Below are 19,165 nucleotides of genomic sequence, written 5' to 3' on the forward strand. Positions count from 1 at the left end.
ATTTTTCTGATGGGACGCAGTGGCCATTGCAATGTCTGTAAAATCGATACGGGATGTCTGGAAAATATGCAAAGGCTGGTCAGGTGTCTTTCTGCAGCCTCTGAACCCTCAGACTCCTTTACATCTCCTTCTGATGGAGGTAAAGGGCCTCACTGATTCTCTGGCAAGAATAAGGTTAAAGCCACTTCCTAAACACCCAGCTGGCCCTTCATTATGCTTAAAATGCAGTAGTTACTGAATGAGAATGACTGAAAACATGGCACTAACCAACTTTCCCACAGGCCTCCCTATGTCTGGCAGAACTGACTCCAAAACGTGGCAAATGATTTCAGATTGTGCCCATCAGGTAGAGGTTTCTCTTACTCCCATTTTGGAGGTGAACGCTGACCCTGGAATAACCGGTTGGAATAAATCCAGTTCCAGTGCTCAAGCCCTGGGGTTACCTGGGTGCAGAGGGAAATGAATATAGACATGCACAAGCCAGCTGCTTACAAACAGAGCCTGAAGCGATAAATGGAAGTTAGCTGTGGGGTGGGTACTGAGTGTCTGTTCCAGGAGCTAGATGCAGTAATTGTGGATGATTAACTTACCTTACTGCATTAACAACTTTAAATGACTCTCCATACCTGGGAAAAGTTGGGCTTCTATATCAGGGAGGTGCTTTTGAAAACTGGACCCTAGAACATTAATCATCCAAGATTATTGCTGCTGGTTGCTGGAATTTGCACCCTGTTACCACTTTCAAAAGCGACTTTGGGCATTTGAGTGCTATAGGTATGTAAGCTCCTAAGGCAGGTAGGTGCTGTTGAAAAAGTTTGCCTTTAGTCCCTTCCCACAATTAAAATATTTGACCTCAGCGGAGTTAAACTTCCAAAACTAGAGAGAGTCCCCCACCTTTGTGTGGGGTTCTGAATCCCAACTCAGATTTGGATCCAACAATTGTAGCTCCTCTCCATCTCTCTGGGCTGGACTCAAGCCCTGCAGCTTAGGAGGGGCTAGAAAACTAGATCAACATTTTATTAACCATGAGCTGGCGCTTTCCATCAGTTGATCTTGCAGTTCGTACAATACACCGGATAAGTTCTTATTTAATACGTTCTTTTTATGACTCAATAATAACCAGAATTGCTGCTTTGGTGCATGATTTGTAGCAAACATTCAGTGCACTAGTGCCTTAATGTTCCTGCTATTTATCAATCTGATAAATAGCACAAGCACCATGCTGTATCATCTGTGGATGAATGGAAGAACTCAAGAGACTTCCTCTAGGGAGATATTAATGGCTTTTTATTTTAGATGGGAGTTACCCATGTGTTTAGCATTGAGGAGGCTAGACTGGCCCGGCAGGTAAATCTGACATCTGAAATGTGCTATCAGTCATTTTTCACCTTATCACAAATCCTTAGGGTAGTGGGTCTTTCAGATAAACAGAGTTAAAAAGTTCTACTATTTTAGTAACAGATGAACTGATTTGGTAAAATCAGAATGGACTGGAGCTAGTCAGAAAATAAAAGTCTGTGTGAAACCTGGTCTGACATTTGTCCTAGCTTGTCGATCCTCAATTCATATTGCAAAGCCTGTTTGTCTGCACGGTCTGTGGAGGCCAGGGAGGTCTCTGGTAGGTGGGAAGTGTGGTTCTGGCTGCTGGCTTATGGTCTGTGTTGTGGCCAACTGGGGCTCCTGGAGCAGTCTGGGTGTAGACCTATGTATGTAAAACATGTTGAGGAACCCACATCAGAGCGTAGTCACACCTATTAATGTAATGTGTGTGTGACTGACTGGTTTTATTTGCTTTCACTTTACAATCAAATCAGAATGGGACTGAGTCTGGACCAAAAACTTTTGCAGCTGTAGCAAGGTCAGTTAGGGGTATGATTTTATTTTTTACAGCATGTTTATACCAATAAAAGCCCTAGTATAAATGCAGTTGTACCAGCTAAAAATGGCTTTTGCTGGAATAGCTTTCATTTGGCAAACTAGTATAGGTACAATTTGCCTGTGGGAGCTGTGTCCCCACTTTGCCGTTACAGCTGTACCAGCTGACCTTTCTAAGCTTTCCTAGTTTAGAGTAGGCTGTAGGGAGCAAATCTAAATGCTAGTATTCTAAAGGGGAGACTGAGCCAGGTGAGAGGAGTGGGTTGTGTTGTACTTTGAGTTCAGGTGTGTCGGGCAAATAGCAGCCTCTCTGCGATGTGATTACCTGCTGAAAAACCAAACAAAGCATATTTCCATCTATGATTCCTTCTCCCAGGGTCCCCATCTTCTCTGATCATCTGTCAGTTTGTAATAATGCTGCTGGCGGACTCTGGTTCTGCAGCAATAGAGCAAGAATAATGTAGATCGTATCCTGTCTGTCTTTAAAATTGATATTAAAATATAAGTAAATACCATGGAGATGCCAACCACCATCTGGCATACCATATAAGAGCTACAACTCAGTCAAAATGTATCAATATTGGTTTCCTCTTTTCAAGTAATATAAACATTTTGTCTGCAAAATTAAGGATTTAATTAATTTTTATAGAGAACTGGAAACTGAAGGGTATTTCACACTAGATTATAGAAATGTTCAAGTGTATCTTAACCTTCTGAAGATCCTATTAAGAGCTCTTGAAAGAGACATTTTGAAATATCTCATTTGTCCTTTAATAATAGCAGGGAAAGGTTTGGGGCAGGTACCATCGTTTTGTTTTGTTTGTGCAACACCTAGTTCTGGTCCATGACTTGGACTCCTATAATACTACTCCTAATAATAAACTTGGAGGAGTTGCAGGCTTTGCAAACAGCCTGTTTTCTAGTTTTGCACAAAATTGTAAGAGTTGGCATATATTATTCATGCGACACATTGTCTAGCTCTAGGGCAGCCTGTGTTGTATGGCAAAGCTAGAAGAACATCCCCTAAAGCCAGACTGACAAAGCCCTGGCTGGGATGATTTAGTTAGTTGATTTAGCTTTGAGCAGAGGATTGGACTAGGTGACCTCCTGAGGTCTCTTTCGACCCTAATCTTCTATGTTTCTATGAGGTAGGTAGAGCTCCATACAACATTTAATCTTTCATTAGTCTTTACTCAGGGTGCCTTTTTTCACAATCAGTTTGTATTTTCACTTTCCTCTGCTCCACTTCTTTCTCCATTTTTCAGTCTGTCCAAATCAGAGTCCAACTTTTAAATCCAGGATGTTCATGTGACTGAAACTATGCAACACCAATTCCCCACCCTTGCTAATAGGAAAATTTCTGTTATTTGGATCTAATGAAAATCTTCACTGGATAATAAATTACTAGTGGTACTCTTGGACAAACAGAAGTTTATCTTTTAATCTTCCCCTTAGTTACACGGTTGGATCAGTACAAGAAAACAACGACCAGGTGTGGAAGTTCCAGCGCTATTTCTTGGTTCAGGAGTATGGCAGCCGTTTGACTATTCCGTTTCCTTTCGTCATCTTTGCCTACATCTACATGGTGATGAAGAAATGCTTTAAATGCTGCTGTAAAAAGGAATGCAAAGAGCCATCCATCTGTTGTAAGTAGTATTGTGTGTTGTTTCTACCCCTTGTTAGGGTTCCAGGATGAGCTGTTCCTTTGTCCCCGCACTCATTCCCTTTGTAGGTACCCCTTCCCAGTGCTTCTACTTCTCTCAGGGTAGAATCCCACTCCTAGAATGGGTCACCAGGTTACAGCACCCCTGTTGACCACTAGTGTCCTCAGCAGGTCCCACTGAGTTTTTCTGGCCCAGGTGGCCCTGGATTTCTTTCCAGGAGCCTGGAGTCAGTGTGAAAGTCCAATGGCAGAACACTTTGTTCAATACAAAGTATGTATTTATTCATCGGAACACAACAAACAGAGGAAGAGGGTCAAAACAACAAAATGCCTATACTTATGTCCTCCAACATAAACCTTACCTTGCAAATATATCTTGTCCCAGGCAGTCAGCACCCTCTCACTTAGTCAGCCCCAGTCTGTCTCCATCCTGAATCGATAGGCAGTCTCTTACCTATTTCAAAGTCCCTTTCTTTGTTCTGGAACACCTGAACCTGGTGAGTCTGGTTTATGCATCTCCCCAGGTGGGACGGAGGCAAACTTGTAGTAGTGGAGTTGTCATATTGTTCATTTGAGCAGTGTTAATTGAACTTGTCATTGCCTGATTACTGGGGTGTGTGCTGAGAGTTGCAGCTGGCATTACCCTTAGTGTTCCACAGAGCCAGCCATACTGCAGTGCTCAAACACACAAGATTCATAAAAACATTACATATATCTCCCACATTCTTCACTCTCCTAATGGAGCCAGTGCTGTGGTAAATAGCCTGCAACCACACTACTGTGTGCTGTGATCCTGTTGGATCTCCCAAGGTAAGCAACAACTGGATGGGTTTGGTATTTAGATGGGAGACCTTCCAGGGGAAACTAAATGATGTAGGAAGTAACTGTGGTAATTCAGTAGGTTGTCACTGTGTATTGCTGAAGGTACCATGTTTCAGAGTAGATGTAAAATGGAGTCCCTGATTTCTTGTGATGAATAAACTTCCCACTGTGCTTAAAATCTAAGTTAAAACTTGTCCAGGAACTTGGGGCTAACACCATACTTCTACCTACCTACAACTGCCTTTTAAATTTGCAATTGGACATAGTGTAAGTTTTTTTCATTTTCTGCTCTAAATTGCTCAGATTTTTGCTGAGGTAAGCAGCTCCTGCATTCCACCCCAAAGGCTAAAGCAGTTCAGTGGTGGGCAGCATGATCCCTGTACATTATTTATCCTGGAGGTATTGAGGTATTTGTAAAGAACTTTTAAAATAATGAAATTTGCACCTTTAAGGTGCATATGGTGCTTAATAGATTTCAGAGACTTTCTCCATTAGGGCACTGGTTCAGTTCTAGCCAAGGCCGGCAGTGGCTGAAAATCATTATTTGATGGCTGGGCAGCCTGGCCTGTATGTGAAAGGAGTAAATCATCTTAATCCATTTCCTGTCAACATCAGAACTGGCCATGGTGCACTCCTGCACAGTCTCAGATGAGGCTTGGGAGTGAATTGAGTCTGAGCCAGCAGCTCTCACACTAAAGTCTTCAACAAGATTTAAATACAAGATCACTTCCCCTTTATTTCCAATCAGTACTTACCTTTTCATAGTTTTCTTCCCCTTCCCCCTCTCCCTTCCCCTGACTTGTTGATTTGGACACTTACATAAGAACAGCCATACTGGGTCAGACCAAAGGTCCATCTAGCCCAGTAGTCTGTCTTCCGACAGTGGCCAGTGCCAGGTGCCCCAGAGGGAATGAATAGCACAAGTAATCATCAAGTGATCCATCCCCTATTGCCCAGTCCCAGCTTCTGGCAAACAGTGGCTAGGGACACCATCCCTGCGCATCCTGGCTAATAGCCATTGATGGACCTGTCCTCCACGAACTTATCTAGCTCTTTTTTGAACCCTGTTATAGTCTTGGCCTTCATGTCACAACACAAAGGGGGTGGCAAAACTATTAGATCTTGGAGGATTGGTGTTTTAATGGCTTAAAATATAAGAGGTGTAGGCCAACTCCTCACCCCAGTCTGACCCACTGATATTTATCCTTGCCCTTTATTTATGCTCCTTCAGCTAATGACGCTTGAATGGGCACTATAATACATTATTTAAGGACAGCCTGTTACCAGTGCTAACTTCTCCAGCGGCTCTTCTGGCCTCTGGAGATTGATTGTAAAAGAAAACTAATTCTCTCCTGACCACATGGCTGCTGCTGCTAAGTGCTCTATATCAGGAATACATATATATAGAAATCCATGCCTGGCTTTGGGTACGGCCTCTAACTGTTCTCCCTGCATTTATTCAGTCAGAGAGCACAGATATGAATTGCTTTAACAAACTTTTCAAATAAATTGGCTCTTGTCTCTGGTTTTTCTCCCAGCTTTTTGTTAAAGTGCTGTTCATAAGAGATGAGAGAGATGAGAGCTTCAGATAACTGAGAGGCTTGTTCCTATACATCAGCAGCATGGCTCTTGCCCTGCAGCATCGATTGAAACTTTATTTAGTTTAGGAAAAAGTTACTTGTAGAATGTGTAGGTCCTCTGCACTGTTCGTGGGTTTGGTTGCCCAAATCAGCGTTGCAAATGGTGTTTAGCTTCCACACAATGATAGCAGCCTTCAACTACCCGAAGGCGGGTTCCAAAGAGGATGGATCTAGACTGTTCTCAGTGGCAGAATGACATCTCTGGCAGATGACAGAACAAGAACCAATGGTCTCAAGTTGCAGTGGGGAAGGTCTAGGTTGGATATTAGGAAAAACTTTTTCACTAGGAGGGTGGTAAAGCACTGGGATGGATTACCTAGGGAGGTGGTCAAATCTGCATCCTTAGAGGTTTTTAAGGCCCAGCTTGACAAAGCCCTGGCTGGGATGATTTAGTTGGTGTTGGTCCTGCTTTAAGCAGGGGGTTGGACTAGATGACCTCCTGAGGTCTCTTCCAAATCTAATATTCTATGATTCTGTTCTACCAGACAGATGATGATCTAACTGTAGAAACTCCTGCTGAGCTGATCTATAATTTATCTTGTACTTCTAGAACCAATGGGAGGACTTAATTAGAGCCAATTTGTGGCTGTTCCAGCAGGGTTGTGCTACTGGTAAAGAGCACTGGGGGCTGCTTAATCCCTGTGCAGCAGGCAGCCATAAGGCTCTAGCTCCAGCTCCAGTGCGAGGAGTGGGGAAAGATGGCTAAGAACTCACTCTTGTGTGGGGTGGGCTCCCATTGCCATCAGTGGGATTCAATGTGGGCACAGGGGACTGCTCATATGGAGCAGCTTGCAAAATCAGGGTTTAAGTCACGTGGCAGCCCTGACTGAGGCAGAAGCCTGGTTAGGTTGCAGGAGTGTCCATTCAGCATGTCACAGTTCCCGGTCGAGCACCCCACATTGGCCACTCACGAGACTGCTGGAATCTGCTGTCCAGCTGCCTAGTCCTTGGGCTCAGTGCCTTTAGACGCCTCTGTAGCTTAAACACACCCTTCCCAGAACTCCCCCACAAGGTGTGAGCTTTCTAGGTCACTATTGAACTCTCCCAGAAGGCACGTAGTAGTCGTGAGGTATATAACCGTATAGACACCTTGCCAGTCTCACTATTGCTCTTCTTCTACTTTACATAAAGCACAAGGGAATAGGGCTGCTTTAGAACATAACATAAATCCTAACCGCAGTTGCCCCTCACCCCTTAGGGGACCGTCTGGATTCAGGTAACCAGGCAGGGTTCCCAGCTTCATAAGGCATCTACATTCTGGATTGCTTCTCCCTCCTCTTGATCTTGGGAAAAATGGCCCCCCGTAGATCAGCTCCTCTCTTTTTATAACCTTCCGGTCTTCTCTGTCAGGTGGCACCCTCAGGTGACCAGAGACTCCTCCCAGGTGACTTTGTTACCAAGGTGACCTCCCTCCCCATGAGCAAATGTGATACTTTAAAAACTGGGTTGCCCTGAACAGCAACCATCTCTTTGTCATTTGGTTAGCCGATCATCAAAGTTTAATGACCCTCTATTGTTAGCTCTATGCTAGCACCCCTCTGGGATTCTAGTTCAAGACCATAGAATCATAGAAGCTCAGGGTTGGAAGGGACCTCAGGAGGTCATCTAGTCCAACCCCCTGCTCAAAGCAGGACCAATCCCCAATTTTTGCCCCAGATCCCTAAATGGCCCCCTCAAGGATTGAACTCACAAGCCTGGGTTTAGCAGGCCAATGCTCAAACCACTGAGCTATGGAGGTCAAAAGGCAGTAAGAAGGGGAAGGCGAGCCTTACAATCAAAATGGAGTTTGCAGTCTGACACAGGTACATACAGAGTTCATAATTACACACAGAATGACTAAATTGTGAGGTTCCCCAAGTTGTCACACAGTGTCACTCGCATGTTTGATGTTTGCCTGAAGCCAGAAAATTCACACTTCATTTAAAACCTCCCCAAAGCTGAATGCTTCTAAACCTCAAATAGTGTCCATTCGGAGGTTGGAGTGGAAATGTGGGTCAATTCCTCTTTTTAATACAAACCCAGTTAGCTTGTCCTGTCCCATGACCATGCAATAAAATACATTTATGTTCTATTTACATTATCGCTGCTAATTTTCCGTATGCAGAGAAATGAATTCCATTAGCTCTGGTGAACAGAATCACTGGCAGGCTTTTTCACATTTCAAAATGGTAGAGGCAAATTAAGTTAGTCTAATGCCTTTTTGTATTTCTCAGGTTCAAAATATGAGGACAATGAAACGCTCGCATGGGAAGCTGTCATGAAAGAAAATTACCTTGTCAAAATCAATTCCAAAGCAAACGACTCATCAGAAGAGTATGTCTGTTTTTTCTCTCTGCTATACTCTTAGACTAAACTTCACTTCTGCAAACTTTTTTTTAATAAGAAAAATAAAACCTTTTTTTACATTTAGAAAGTCTGCTTATACACTATATATTAATAAAAGCAGCCTAAAACAGCTCACCATTCTGCCTCAAGTAAAATATTGGAGATTTTACAATACATTGGTTGCCTAGGCTGTTAAATTTTCATTACAATTTTGCAAATTTGACATGACACATTATTCACACAATATGTGCTGAATACAGGGCCGGTGCAAGGCTATTTTGCACCCTAGGCGAAACTTCCACCTTGCACCCCCCCTTCCCTTCCCCTCTCCCTGGAGCATCGCTTATTATAAATTTTCAAAAATGAATACTGCATAATGTGGGATTGTTCATTAGAATTAATACACGTTCGGCTTGAAAATTTATTAATTTCGTTATTTAGTCTACATATTTAATGAAAATAAATGAATAACCTGACAGTGTTGATATTGTTATTGTTTTCACTTTGCACAACATAGCATGGATCTTAAAATAAATCACATACATTATACACAATACACTGTCACAGAGTAACACGTTATAATTTAGAATTTATTTTTCCTTGCTTTCAGTTTAGCAAATTTAGAAACAAGTTCCTCCAAGTCAATGCTGCGAGCAATGTCATGTTCTATTAGCAAGGTAGATAGTCCAACAAGTCTTTGTTGCAACACTGATGTTTGCATTTATGTTTATCAACTTGAGCTTCGAGAAGCTTTGCTCACCACTGGCCACAGAAACTGGCAGAGTCAAGAGGATGCAAAGAACAATAACTGTGTTGGGGACACTATCTGTCATCTTATTTTTCCATATGAAGTTCAATACATCTTGTGGTGATGCACTTTTTGGACTCATCTTGAAATAGCTTGCAATTCATTGCACAAGTCAAAGGCATCAACATCTTTGGATTCACCATGTTGCAAAGCTGGCTTCAGATTCAAGCAATGTTCCATAATTTGCTTTGGTGTTGTTTTTGCAAACTATAAACATCATATAGGAAGCCAAATACTGAACTAATTTGCTGCATCAATGTGAATCTTTCTTCAACCAAATGTATTGCTGTGTCGATGACTGCAAGGTAAAAGTTCACTTTAAATTTTTCTTTCAGATTATAAATAGGTTCATCATCTGCCTCATATGTGAACTGCTTTCTCTTTTTTCTAATACGGATTGGATCTGGTTCAAAAAGTGCCAGTATATCCAACTCCTCCGCAAGTTCACCTGCATCTACCAATGTTTTCTCCAAATCTGCGTCACTTCTTGGAGTGAAACTTCTTGGTTTCTCCAAGTTGATTAATGGTGTCACGTATGTCGAATTCTTTCACTTGAAGTTGTTTGCTAGTCATGTTGATCTCAAACAATATGTCATACCACACAACAAGAGAAAGAAGAAACTTGAAACTAGAAATGGCTTTTGCAAGATCCTTTGCATCAACTCGTGATGTATTGCCAGGTGATCCTGCTAGAGTAGTGTCATCAGAGATCTCTATCAGAGCATCATAGATGTCACCAAGCTGATAGCGAAGAGGTTTCAAGGCATCAATTCGACTTTCCCATCTTGTTTCACTCCATAGCTTACCTGTGAGATTAGATTCGTGGTGTGCTAGAACTTCCCAGCCATGTGTAGAAGCTGAGAAATACACATAAACACACTGAACTAAATCAAAGAAGGCAGTTGCCTCCAAGCAACATTTAGCAGCATCATTAACAACCAAATTCGATGTGTCTGTATTCGCACTGTCAGTCTTGGCAGGACCATCCTGGGATGGATGGAGAGACTCAGCTAGGAAGTACTGCAGGTCCCTGCTTGCCCTACACTCCTCTCCCTCTCCAGTACCGCATAGTTGGAGCCAATCAATCGCTATTTGCATTTGAAGCCATTAGTTGGAGCCAATCAATCGCTATTTGCATTTGAAGCCATTAGTGCAACTCTACATTTCCCTTTAGCCCTGATCTCTCTTTGGGGCACAGTGTCTCTCTGGCTTTGTCCCTCTCTCCCCACCTGGGTCCCAGTTTGCAGAAAGCCCCAGCCCAGGGCAGCTCCGACCATTCCCCTGCTGACAGAGGCTGGGGCAGGGAGAGGGGCACTGGCGCAGCTCAGCTCTGTGGGCTGCCATCCTCTCCAGCTGCCCGCACACGAGGGGAGCACAGACCAGCAGGCACCCAAGCTGTGGGGAAGCGCTTATCTTGGCCAATGCACCAGCATCCTCTTCCTCCGGTGGGCCGCTGTGCGAGGCTCTTTTGTTCTCCGGGGGGAGGGGAGTGTGAATGCACTCTCCGTGCCCCCTGCTGGGGCTGAGCATGGAGGCTGAGCCAAGGCAGATGCCCGTTTCCTTGCCAAGCCCCTCTGCCACTGGGCTCACTTTTTGGCACCCCCAAATCTTGGCGCCCTACGCGGCCGCCTAGTTCGCCTAGTGGTTACACCAGCCCTGGCTAAATAAATTTATTTATGTACAATTACATACCAAAAATGTCTTCCATTAGCTTGCTAGGGCAGACTTGGGCAAATCACTTCTCTGTGCCTCAATGTTCCCATCTGTCATGTGGGGATAATCATAGAAGATTAGGGTTGGAAGAGACCTCAAAGCAGGACCAACCCCAACTAAATCATCCCAGCCGGGGCTTTGTCAAGCTGTGCCTTAAAAACCTCTAAGGATGGAGATTTGACCACCTAGGTAACCCATTCCAGTGCTTCAGCACCCTCCTACTGAAATAGTTTTTCCTAATATCCAACCTAGACCTCCCCACTGCAACTTAAGACCATTGCTCCTTGTTCTGTCATCTGCCACCACCGAGAACAGGCTAGCTCGATCCTCTTTGGAACCCCCCTTCAGATAGTTGAAGGCTGCTATCAAATCTCCCCTCACTCTTCTCTTCTGCAGACTAAATAAGCCCAGTTCCCTCAGCCTCTCCTAATAAGTCATGTGCCCCAGCTCCCTAATCATTTGTGTTGCCCTCTGCTGCACTCTCTCCAATTTGTCCATATCCCTTCTGTAGTGGGGGGACTAAAACTGGATGCAGTACTCCAGATGTGGGCTCACCAGTGCCGAATAGAGGAGAATAATAACTTTGCTCGATCTGCTGGCAGAGCTCCTCCTAATGCAGCCCATTATGCCGTTAGCCTTCTTGGCAACAGGGGCACACTGTTGACTCATATCCAGCTTCTCGTTCACTGTAAGCGCCAGGTCCTTTTCTGCAGAACTTGCTCTTAGCCAATCGGTCCCCAGCCTATAGCAGTGCATGGAATTCTTCTGTCCTAAGTGCAGGACTCTGCACTTGTCCTTGTTGAACCTCATCAGATTTCTTTTGGCCTAATCCTCCAATGTGTCTAGGTCACTCTGGACCCTGTCCCTACTCTCCAGCATATCTACCTCACCTGCCAACTTAGTGTCATCCGCGAACTTGCTGAGGGTTCAATCCATCCCATCATCCAGATCATTAATGAAGATGTTGAACAAAACCAGCCCCAGGACCAACCCCTGGGGCACTCCGCTTGATACTGGCTGCCAACTAGACATTGAGCCATTGATCATTACCCGTTAAGCCCAATGATCTAGCCAGCTTTTTATCCACCTGATAGTCCATTCATCCAATCCATACTATTTTGACTTGCTAGCAAGAGTACTGTGGGAGACCATATCAAAATCTTTGCTAAAGTCAAGGTATATCACATCCGCCGCTTTCCCCATCTCCACACAGCCAGTTATCTCATCATAGAAGGCAATCAGGTTAATCAGACATTACTTGTCCTTGGTGAATCCATGTTGACTGTTTCTGATCACATGATTTTTCTAGGGACTGAGGTGAAGCTGACCAGTCTGTAGTTCCCCGGATTCTCCTTCTTCCCTTTTTTAAAGATGGGCTCTATATTAGCCTTTTTCCAATTGTCTGGAACTTCCCCCAATCGCCATGAGTTTTCACAGATAATGGCCAATGGCTGTTCAATCACATCAGCCAACTCCCTCAGCACCCTCGGATGCATTGCATCCAGCCCCATGGACTTGTGCATGTCCAGCTTTTCTGAGTAGTCCTTAACCTGTTCTTTCACCACTGAGGGCTCCTCACCTCTTCCCCATACTGTGCTGCCCAGTGCAGCAGTGTGAGAGCTGACCTTGTTCGTGAACACCGAGACAAAGCATTGAGAACTTTACCTAGGTTGCCTCCCCCATTCAGTAAAGATCCCACAGTTTCCCTGACCACCTTCTTGTTGCTAACTTACCTGTAGAAACCTTTCTTGTTACCCTTCACATCCCTTGCTAGCTGCAACTCCAATTGTGCTTTGGCCTTCCTGATTACACCCCTGCATGCTCAAGCAATATTTTTATGCTCCCCCCTAGTCATCTGTCCAAGTTTCCACTTCTTGTAAGCTTCCTTTTTGTGTTTAAGTTCACTGAAAATTTCTCTGTTAAGCCAAGCTGGTCGCCTGCCATATTTGCTATTCTTTCTGCACATCGGGATGGCTTGTTCCTGTGCCCACAATTAGGCTTCTTTAAAACACAGCCAGCTCTCCTGAACTCCTTTCCCCCTCATATTAGCCTCCCAAGGGATCCTGCCCATCAGTTCCCTGAGGGAGTCAAAGTCTGCTTTTCTGAAGTTCATGGTCCGTATTCTGCTGCTGTCCTTTCTTGCTTTTGTCAGGATCCTGAACTCAACCATTTCATGGCCACTGCTGCCCAGGTTGCCACCCACTTCTACTTCTCCTACCAATTCTTCCCTGTTTGGGAGCAGCAGGTCAAGAGGAGCATGATCCCTAGTTGGTTCCTCCAGCACTTGCACCAGGACGTTGTCCCCAACACTCTCAAAAAATTTCCTGGATTGTCTGTACACTTCTGTATTGCTCTCCCAGCAGATATCAGGGTGATTGAAGTCCCCCATGAGAACCAGGGCCTGTGATCTGGAAACTTCTGTTAGTTGTCCAAAGAAAGCCTCATCTACCTCATCCTCCTGGTCTGGTGGTCTATAGCAGACGCCCACCACAACATCACCCTTGTTGCTCTCACCTCTAAACTGAACCCAAAAATTCATGCTTTCCTCCTTTTTCAAAGTGCTTTGAGATTCATTGATTGAAAGTGCTATATAAGAGCTAGGTAGTATTTTTACATAGATTAATGGAGAATACCAGCCATGTAACCATGAGAAATAAGGTTATACATAAGTTGCGGGGATTCCAAGCTGACCAGAAATCTTTACTTAATACTAGTAGTAGATGGGGTCTCCAATTTTTAGTTGGGACTTGAAAGATTAATTACGTCCTAAGGCTATGGGTACCTTCAGAAATCCTTTGTCAAATCCTGACACTTGGCTGATCAGCCTCAGAGTTCCTTCAGGAATCACCTCAGCATTTTTAGAGCAACAACTAAGTCTGACAAACTGCCAAGAAAAAAAGAAATGTATACAGACCAGAATCAGAGAACAAAGTTGTCAAAAGGCATAAGACCAGATTTTTTAGAGGTATTTAGGTACCTAATTCCCGTGGAGAACACGCATGCAACTTTATTCAACGTGCTACTGAATATAAAAGGCTTTATTTTGTAGCAACCCTCCAATAGTGTCTAGGTGTTCTTCATTTCCATTTTTGGCATTGAAAAGCTGGTAACTTTGGGTGAAGGGTTTCACTAGTGCTAGGGCATGCAGCTTTCCTGTTACGGACATTCCATCCTTAAAGGCATAAGTAAGACTTTCCATATGCTGCTCAGCATTAAGTTACAAGCTAGATGTATTCAAATTGGAGTGGCCAAATTTTGAGCCAAAAGAGGTTGTGTAAGTAACTTGCCAAGAGCAGCACTGACAGTAATTTATACATAGAGTTGTAATCAAAACCAGGTGCACACAGCCATAATGACTTGTCTCATCCTGGAAAGATGAATGGGAACTATTTGAGTTCCCAGGCAATAACACCTGCAGTCCATATCAGCCTTGTCATTAACCTTCAACTATGTGCATTCAGAGTAGAAGATCATTCTAGGATCCAAGAGCCCATAGTTTTCTTTGGTCCACATTTTAGGTGTTCCTATGTGACTAGATGTCCTGCCTTAAATTAATTGTATGTAATGTTCTGCTGCCCAGTTTGGCACCGAATCAAGGAGTAGATGCCAATTGCTAGTTTAATTTTTAGTCCCACATGGCTCATTTTGGTATTTGTCATCTTTTCACAGGATGGCACATCGATTTAGACAACTGGATATGAAGGTACTTCGTTTTTGATTGGTCTGGGGAATATGTGGCTATCTGATATTACAGCTAGTGGCATATATAGAAACTGGACCCCCGTATTTATGCACTGTTTACACTTAACTGTAGTCAGATATTATTTTCTTAGGGCTGTACTTTCAAGGTATTGTCCTGTGTTGGGGGCAGTGTGGAGGTACGCTGCCCAGATGTGCATGCTAGGAGGCACTGTGCCTCAAGCAGAAAACTGTGTGTGTGGCACAGACCTCTGATAAGGTTACAACATCCACATGAGGACGCTTAGATGCTAAGAAGCATCTAGTTGTGCTGAAGAATGAAGGAGCAGATATTTTCTAAGCTCTGCAAAGGTGGAGAGAGGCCACGCTGTGCTGCTGCTTCTAAGAGCTTTATTAGGTAGGATTTAATTTCAAAATAGTGCCTTAAACATGTCTTAAATTAACTGCCTCAAAGCAATGTACTTGTCAGACCTGTTGCTTGATTACTAGAAAACCACTGGAGAGTTCTAAAGCAGAAGGGGATGTCAGGGTTGCATAGTACTGAACAAGGTGTCTTCCCCATTGTAAATACACTTTGAAGGCAGAAACTTCATACGGCAGTGTACGCTGTCGCTTGTCCAGTTAATTCCATCAAGCAAGATTCTGATCCCCTTACAGCACCTTATCCATGAGAAGTCCCACAGACTTCCCAGGAAGTAAGTTATGTCTCAGTGCGGGTAAGGGTATCAGGTTGCCCCCAGAGTTTGCTCTGTGTGCATCTGAGTGAAAGAAGCATTGGAGGAAACCAATGTAAAACCATAACAATCTTTACAGTAGACTGGTTTCCACAAAACTCCAATGACCAGATCCCATCTCAGGAGTAAATGCAGATTCAGAGTAATTTGGAGTCAGTTGGTTTCATGATGACTGCTTGTTAAATGCATGAAATATGTATGCATTAGGACTCACTACATTTATTGACTGATGAAAATTGTAATTGTTGTTGTCCTTCCAAATGGACTGTACCGGGGCAATGTTTGAAGAGGCACTTCTATTGCTCATTAGGGCTATTTCCCTGTGAAAAATAAATATAAGCACTGCATTGTTTATCAGCACAGCTGAGTTTATCTAGTAAATGCAAATAGCAGTTGGCTAATGCTCAGTCACTAACAGCCGGCATTCAGAGGGTAACCAAAGAAACAGGAGCTTAACTTGGAGGTGCCATGGGAGTTATTGTTACTGTTTTACAACCATTCCCGGGCATTTTAAACGACTTACTGCTTATTTGCCTCATACATCTCTCTGCCTGTTATCCAAGCTGCAAAAATGCCTTGGAATAAGCTAGGCTGCATTCAAACTAACATGAATCTTGATTTGTTTTTGTTTTTAGCTTAATGATCTGAAAGGCCTTCTGAAAGAGATTGCTAACAAAATAAAATAAAAGCAGCTTGAAAGCAGAGGAGGCAAACCTCAGCAATGTAAGCTCACTTTATTGACTAAACATACAAGAGCATCTCCGGTGCTTAAATGCATCTGTCTAATAGAGAGGAAGGGTTCTATCTGACATTGGTTACTGATGCTTCTATTTATATCTTCAGCATTAAAAAGGGAACACTAGGCCCTGGATTTCTTTCTCACTTGGTCATTCTGGATTAAATCCAAGGATATGCTGTCACCATCTTTAATTTCCAGACGGTAATTTAAAAAAAAAAAAAAAACCCTATTAAACCCCATAAGAATTGTCTTGTTTTGACCCCGGGTTTGCTGAAAAGCTCCAAGCTGAACCAATTTATGTATTATTTATGCTAGAGGCCCCAACTGAGATCAGGGGTCCCATTGTGGTAGGTGCTGTACAAACACAATGAAAGTTCTTGTCCTGATCAGCTAAATCAAAAAGACAGACCCAAGGGGATGAGAGAGCATGGATTATTATTCCCTGGGACTATGGCATAGAATGTAATTTACCCAAAATGACATAGGAAGTTTATAGCAGAGCTAGGAACTGAACCAAGATTTCCCAAGTCCTAAGCTAGTATGCTCACCAACAAGGCTATCCTTTCTCTCTCAGCAAATTATCCACTTCCTTTGATAGATTTCCTTATTCTTCTTCAGTTTGTGATTGTCTGGTGTTACTGAATGGTGTGAGGGATTCAGAGCCCTTGGGATAGCAAAAGGAATTTAAGATGCCTGACAAAAAGACTAGAGTGATGTAGAACAACATCAAAACTAGCAATGACTGGCATCTTCCTTTGCAGAGAAAACGGAATAAGAAATGTGGTTGCGTGGAAGTGAGGACTATCTGGAATTACTATGTCAAACTAAACTTTAAAGCAGGGGTGGGCAAACTATGGCCCGCGGGCCACATCCCATTTATTTTGGCCCTCAAGCTCCTGCTGGGGAGTGGGGTCTGGGGCTTGCCCCACTCCCACGCTCCTGCCGGAGAGCAGGGTCAGGGGCTGCTCTGCACATGTGTGCCGTGGATCCGTGTGGCTCCCAGAAACAGCGGCATGTCCCCACTCTGGCTCCTACGTGGAGACACGGCCAGGGGGCTCTGCACACTGCCCCCACAACAAGTGCTGCCCCCACAGCTCCAATTCGCCAGGAACTGCAGACAGTGGGAGCTGCAGGGGCAGTGCCTGCGGACAGGGCAGCGTACAGAGCCACCTGGCCGCACCTCCATTTAGAATCTAGAGCTGGGACATGCCACTGCTTCCGAGAGCTGCTTCAGGTCAGTGCCGCCTGGAGCCTGCACCCCTGAGCCCCTCCTGCTCCCCAACCCCTCATCCGCAGCCCCACCCCAGAGCCTTCACCCCCAGCCAAAGCCCTCACCCCCCTGCACCGCAACCCCCTGTCCCAGCCTGGAGCCCCCTTCTGCACGCTGAACTCCTCATTTCTGGCCCAATCCCAGAGCCTGCACCCCTAACCAAAGCCCTGACCCCTCCCTTCCCTGTGCCCTAAAACCCTGCCCCAGCCCTGATCCCCCTCCTGCCCTCCAAACCCCTTGGTCCCAGCCTGGAGCACCCTCCTACACCCCAAATCCCTCATCCCCCAGCTCCACCCCAGTGCTCGCACCTCCAGCCGGAGACCTCACCCCCTCACACCCCAACCCCTACCCCAACCCTGTTTCCCCTCCCGCCCTCTGAACCCCTCATTTCTGGTCCCACCCCAGAGCCTGCACCCCCAGCCAGAGTCCTCACCCCCTCCTTCACCCCAACCCCAGTTTTATGAGCATTCATGGCCTGCCATACAATTTCCATACGCAGATGTGACCCACTTTGCACAGAGGTAAATGATTATATAAGGCGCAATGCCAGAGAGACCCATGGGGGTAAACTGCACAGTTCAAGGAAAGAGGTCTCTCTAGTCCTTAGCCACATCCTTAGATGTAGTAATTCTGACGTTGTTCAGCTCGTAAGTTAGCTCAAGTCAGGTAAAAGGTCTAAACTCTAGTCTGGTAGCTTGGGGACTACTCTGGTTCCTAAGTGATGAAGTATAATGGAAGTTGAGGATGCTGGGTCCACCTGAAAAATGGTTTACTGCTTGCTGGCAGCTCAGTGAAATCTTCCTGGTGCTGTGAAAGCCAAGTACTCCTTTTCTCTTGCGTATGAGCTGTCCAGGTTCTGAAGCTGGGCTCCCACAAAAAATGACCCAATGTACTAACTAATCTAGATTCATGTGAAGGGCAGACAAGCCAATGGCTCCCAAGAAGCCGAAGCTGTAGTACTTTGGCCAATAGTACTTTGTAGTACTTTGGCCAATCAGAATGATAATGTTTACATCCACGCTGCGCTCGTCTGGTACAGGGGGAAATCACTGCATACAATGCAGTGCATCGGAGAATCAGGCCCAGCACCTGCAGAAGATGCTGAATTGACAGCCCCAAAACTTCCCAATTCTGCCTCTACTCTTACTTAATCTAATACACAGAGCTGCCACTCTTCCTCATTTCTTAGCACTGCAGCAAGCCCATTTTATCCGTGGTAATTTGTTAGGATTAGACCCCTGGATTCCATGTTGACAGATACTGGAACGAAAACAAAATGTGTCAACTGACTGCAGTGGGAGATTTATTCTAAAATTCTCTTTTTATTTTCTTTGCTCACGCAGGTACTGACTTGTTCACACTAATTTCTAGGAGATGTCTCAAAGTGAAATGTATCCTGCGACAAATGGTAGCACCTGGGAAGGAGTGAGGAGGATGCATGGTGCTTTTAAAATGACATTTCTGCTCTTCACGTCTCAGAGCTGTGGGCTCTGGTCTCTTTTATTTCCATGGTCATCTTACATGATGATGATAAAAAATTATCCTCCTAGTTAAGCTCCAAATTCCAAAAGCTGATCTGTTGCTTTTCTTCTCAGTCCTTAGTTACTGGCTGTAAGCAGGTAGCTCTCATCAGCTGCTCAGAGATCACTTTCCTAACTCCAAGAATTCTGCTGCCAAACCACTCTGGTTTGAGTCTCGTGAACGGATCTTCACCCAGGCATCAACTAGACACTCAAGTGCAGATCCTCAGAGGTGTTTAGGCTCCTAGCTCAAAGAAAGTTAGGAGCCTAAATTCTTTTGAGGATTTGGGCCTCATTGTTTCTTTTAATGACCCCCAATGATCTCCTCCCCTGCCTCCCTTGCTACCCACATAGTGT

General features: G+C 44.5%; 1 protein-coding gene across 1 annotated transcript in view; it reads left to right on the top strand.

Moving 5' to 3' along the window:
- The window catches only part of TRPM8 (transient receptor potential cation channel subfamily M member 8), a 91,405-nt gene extending 72,714 nt beyond the window's left edge, over positions 1 to 18,691 (top strand). Inside the window, exons 21-25 of the mRNA XM_077829833.1 lie at positions 3,331 to 3,521; positions 8,214 to 8,313; positions 14,516 to 14,549; positions 15,915 to 16,002; positions 18,632 to 18,691. Coding sequence (XP_077685959.1) covers positions 3,331 to 3,521; positions 8,214 to 8,313; positions 14,516 to 14,549; positions 15,915 to 15,965 — 376 coding nt within the window. The 3' untranslated portion in view covers positions 15,966 to 16,002; positions 18,632 to 18,691. The remainder of the gene's footprint in view (positions 1 to 3,330; positions 3,522 to 8,213; positions 8,314 to 14,515; positions 14,550 to 15,914; positions 16,003 to 18,631) is intronic.
- The last annotated feature ends 474 nt before the right edge of the window (positions 18,692 to 19,165 follow it).

This window comes from Eretmochelys imbricata, chromosome 11, assembly GCF_965152235.1.
Source record: "Eretmochelys imbricata isolate rEreImb1 chromosome 11, rEreImb1.hap1, whole genome shotgun sequence".
NCBI lineage: Eukaryota > Metazoa > Chordata > Testudines > Cheloniidae > Eretmochelys > Eretmochelys imbricata.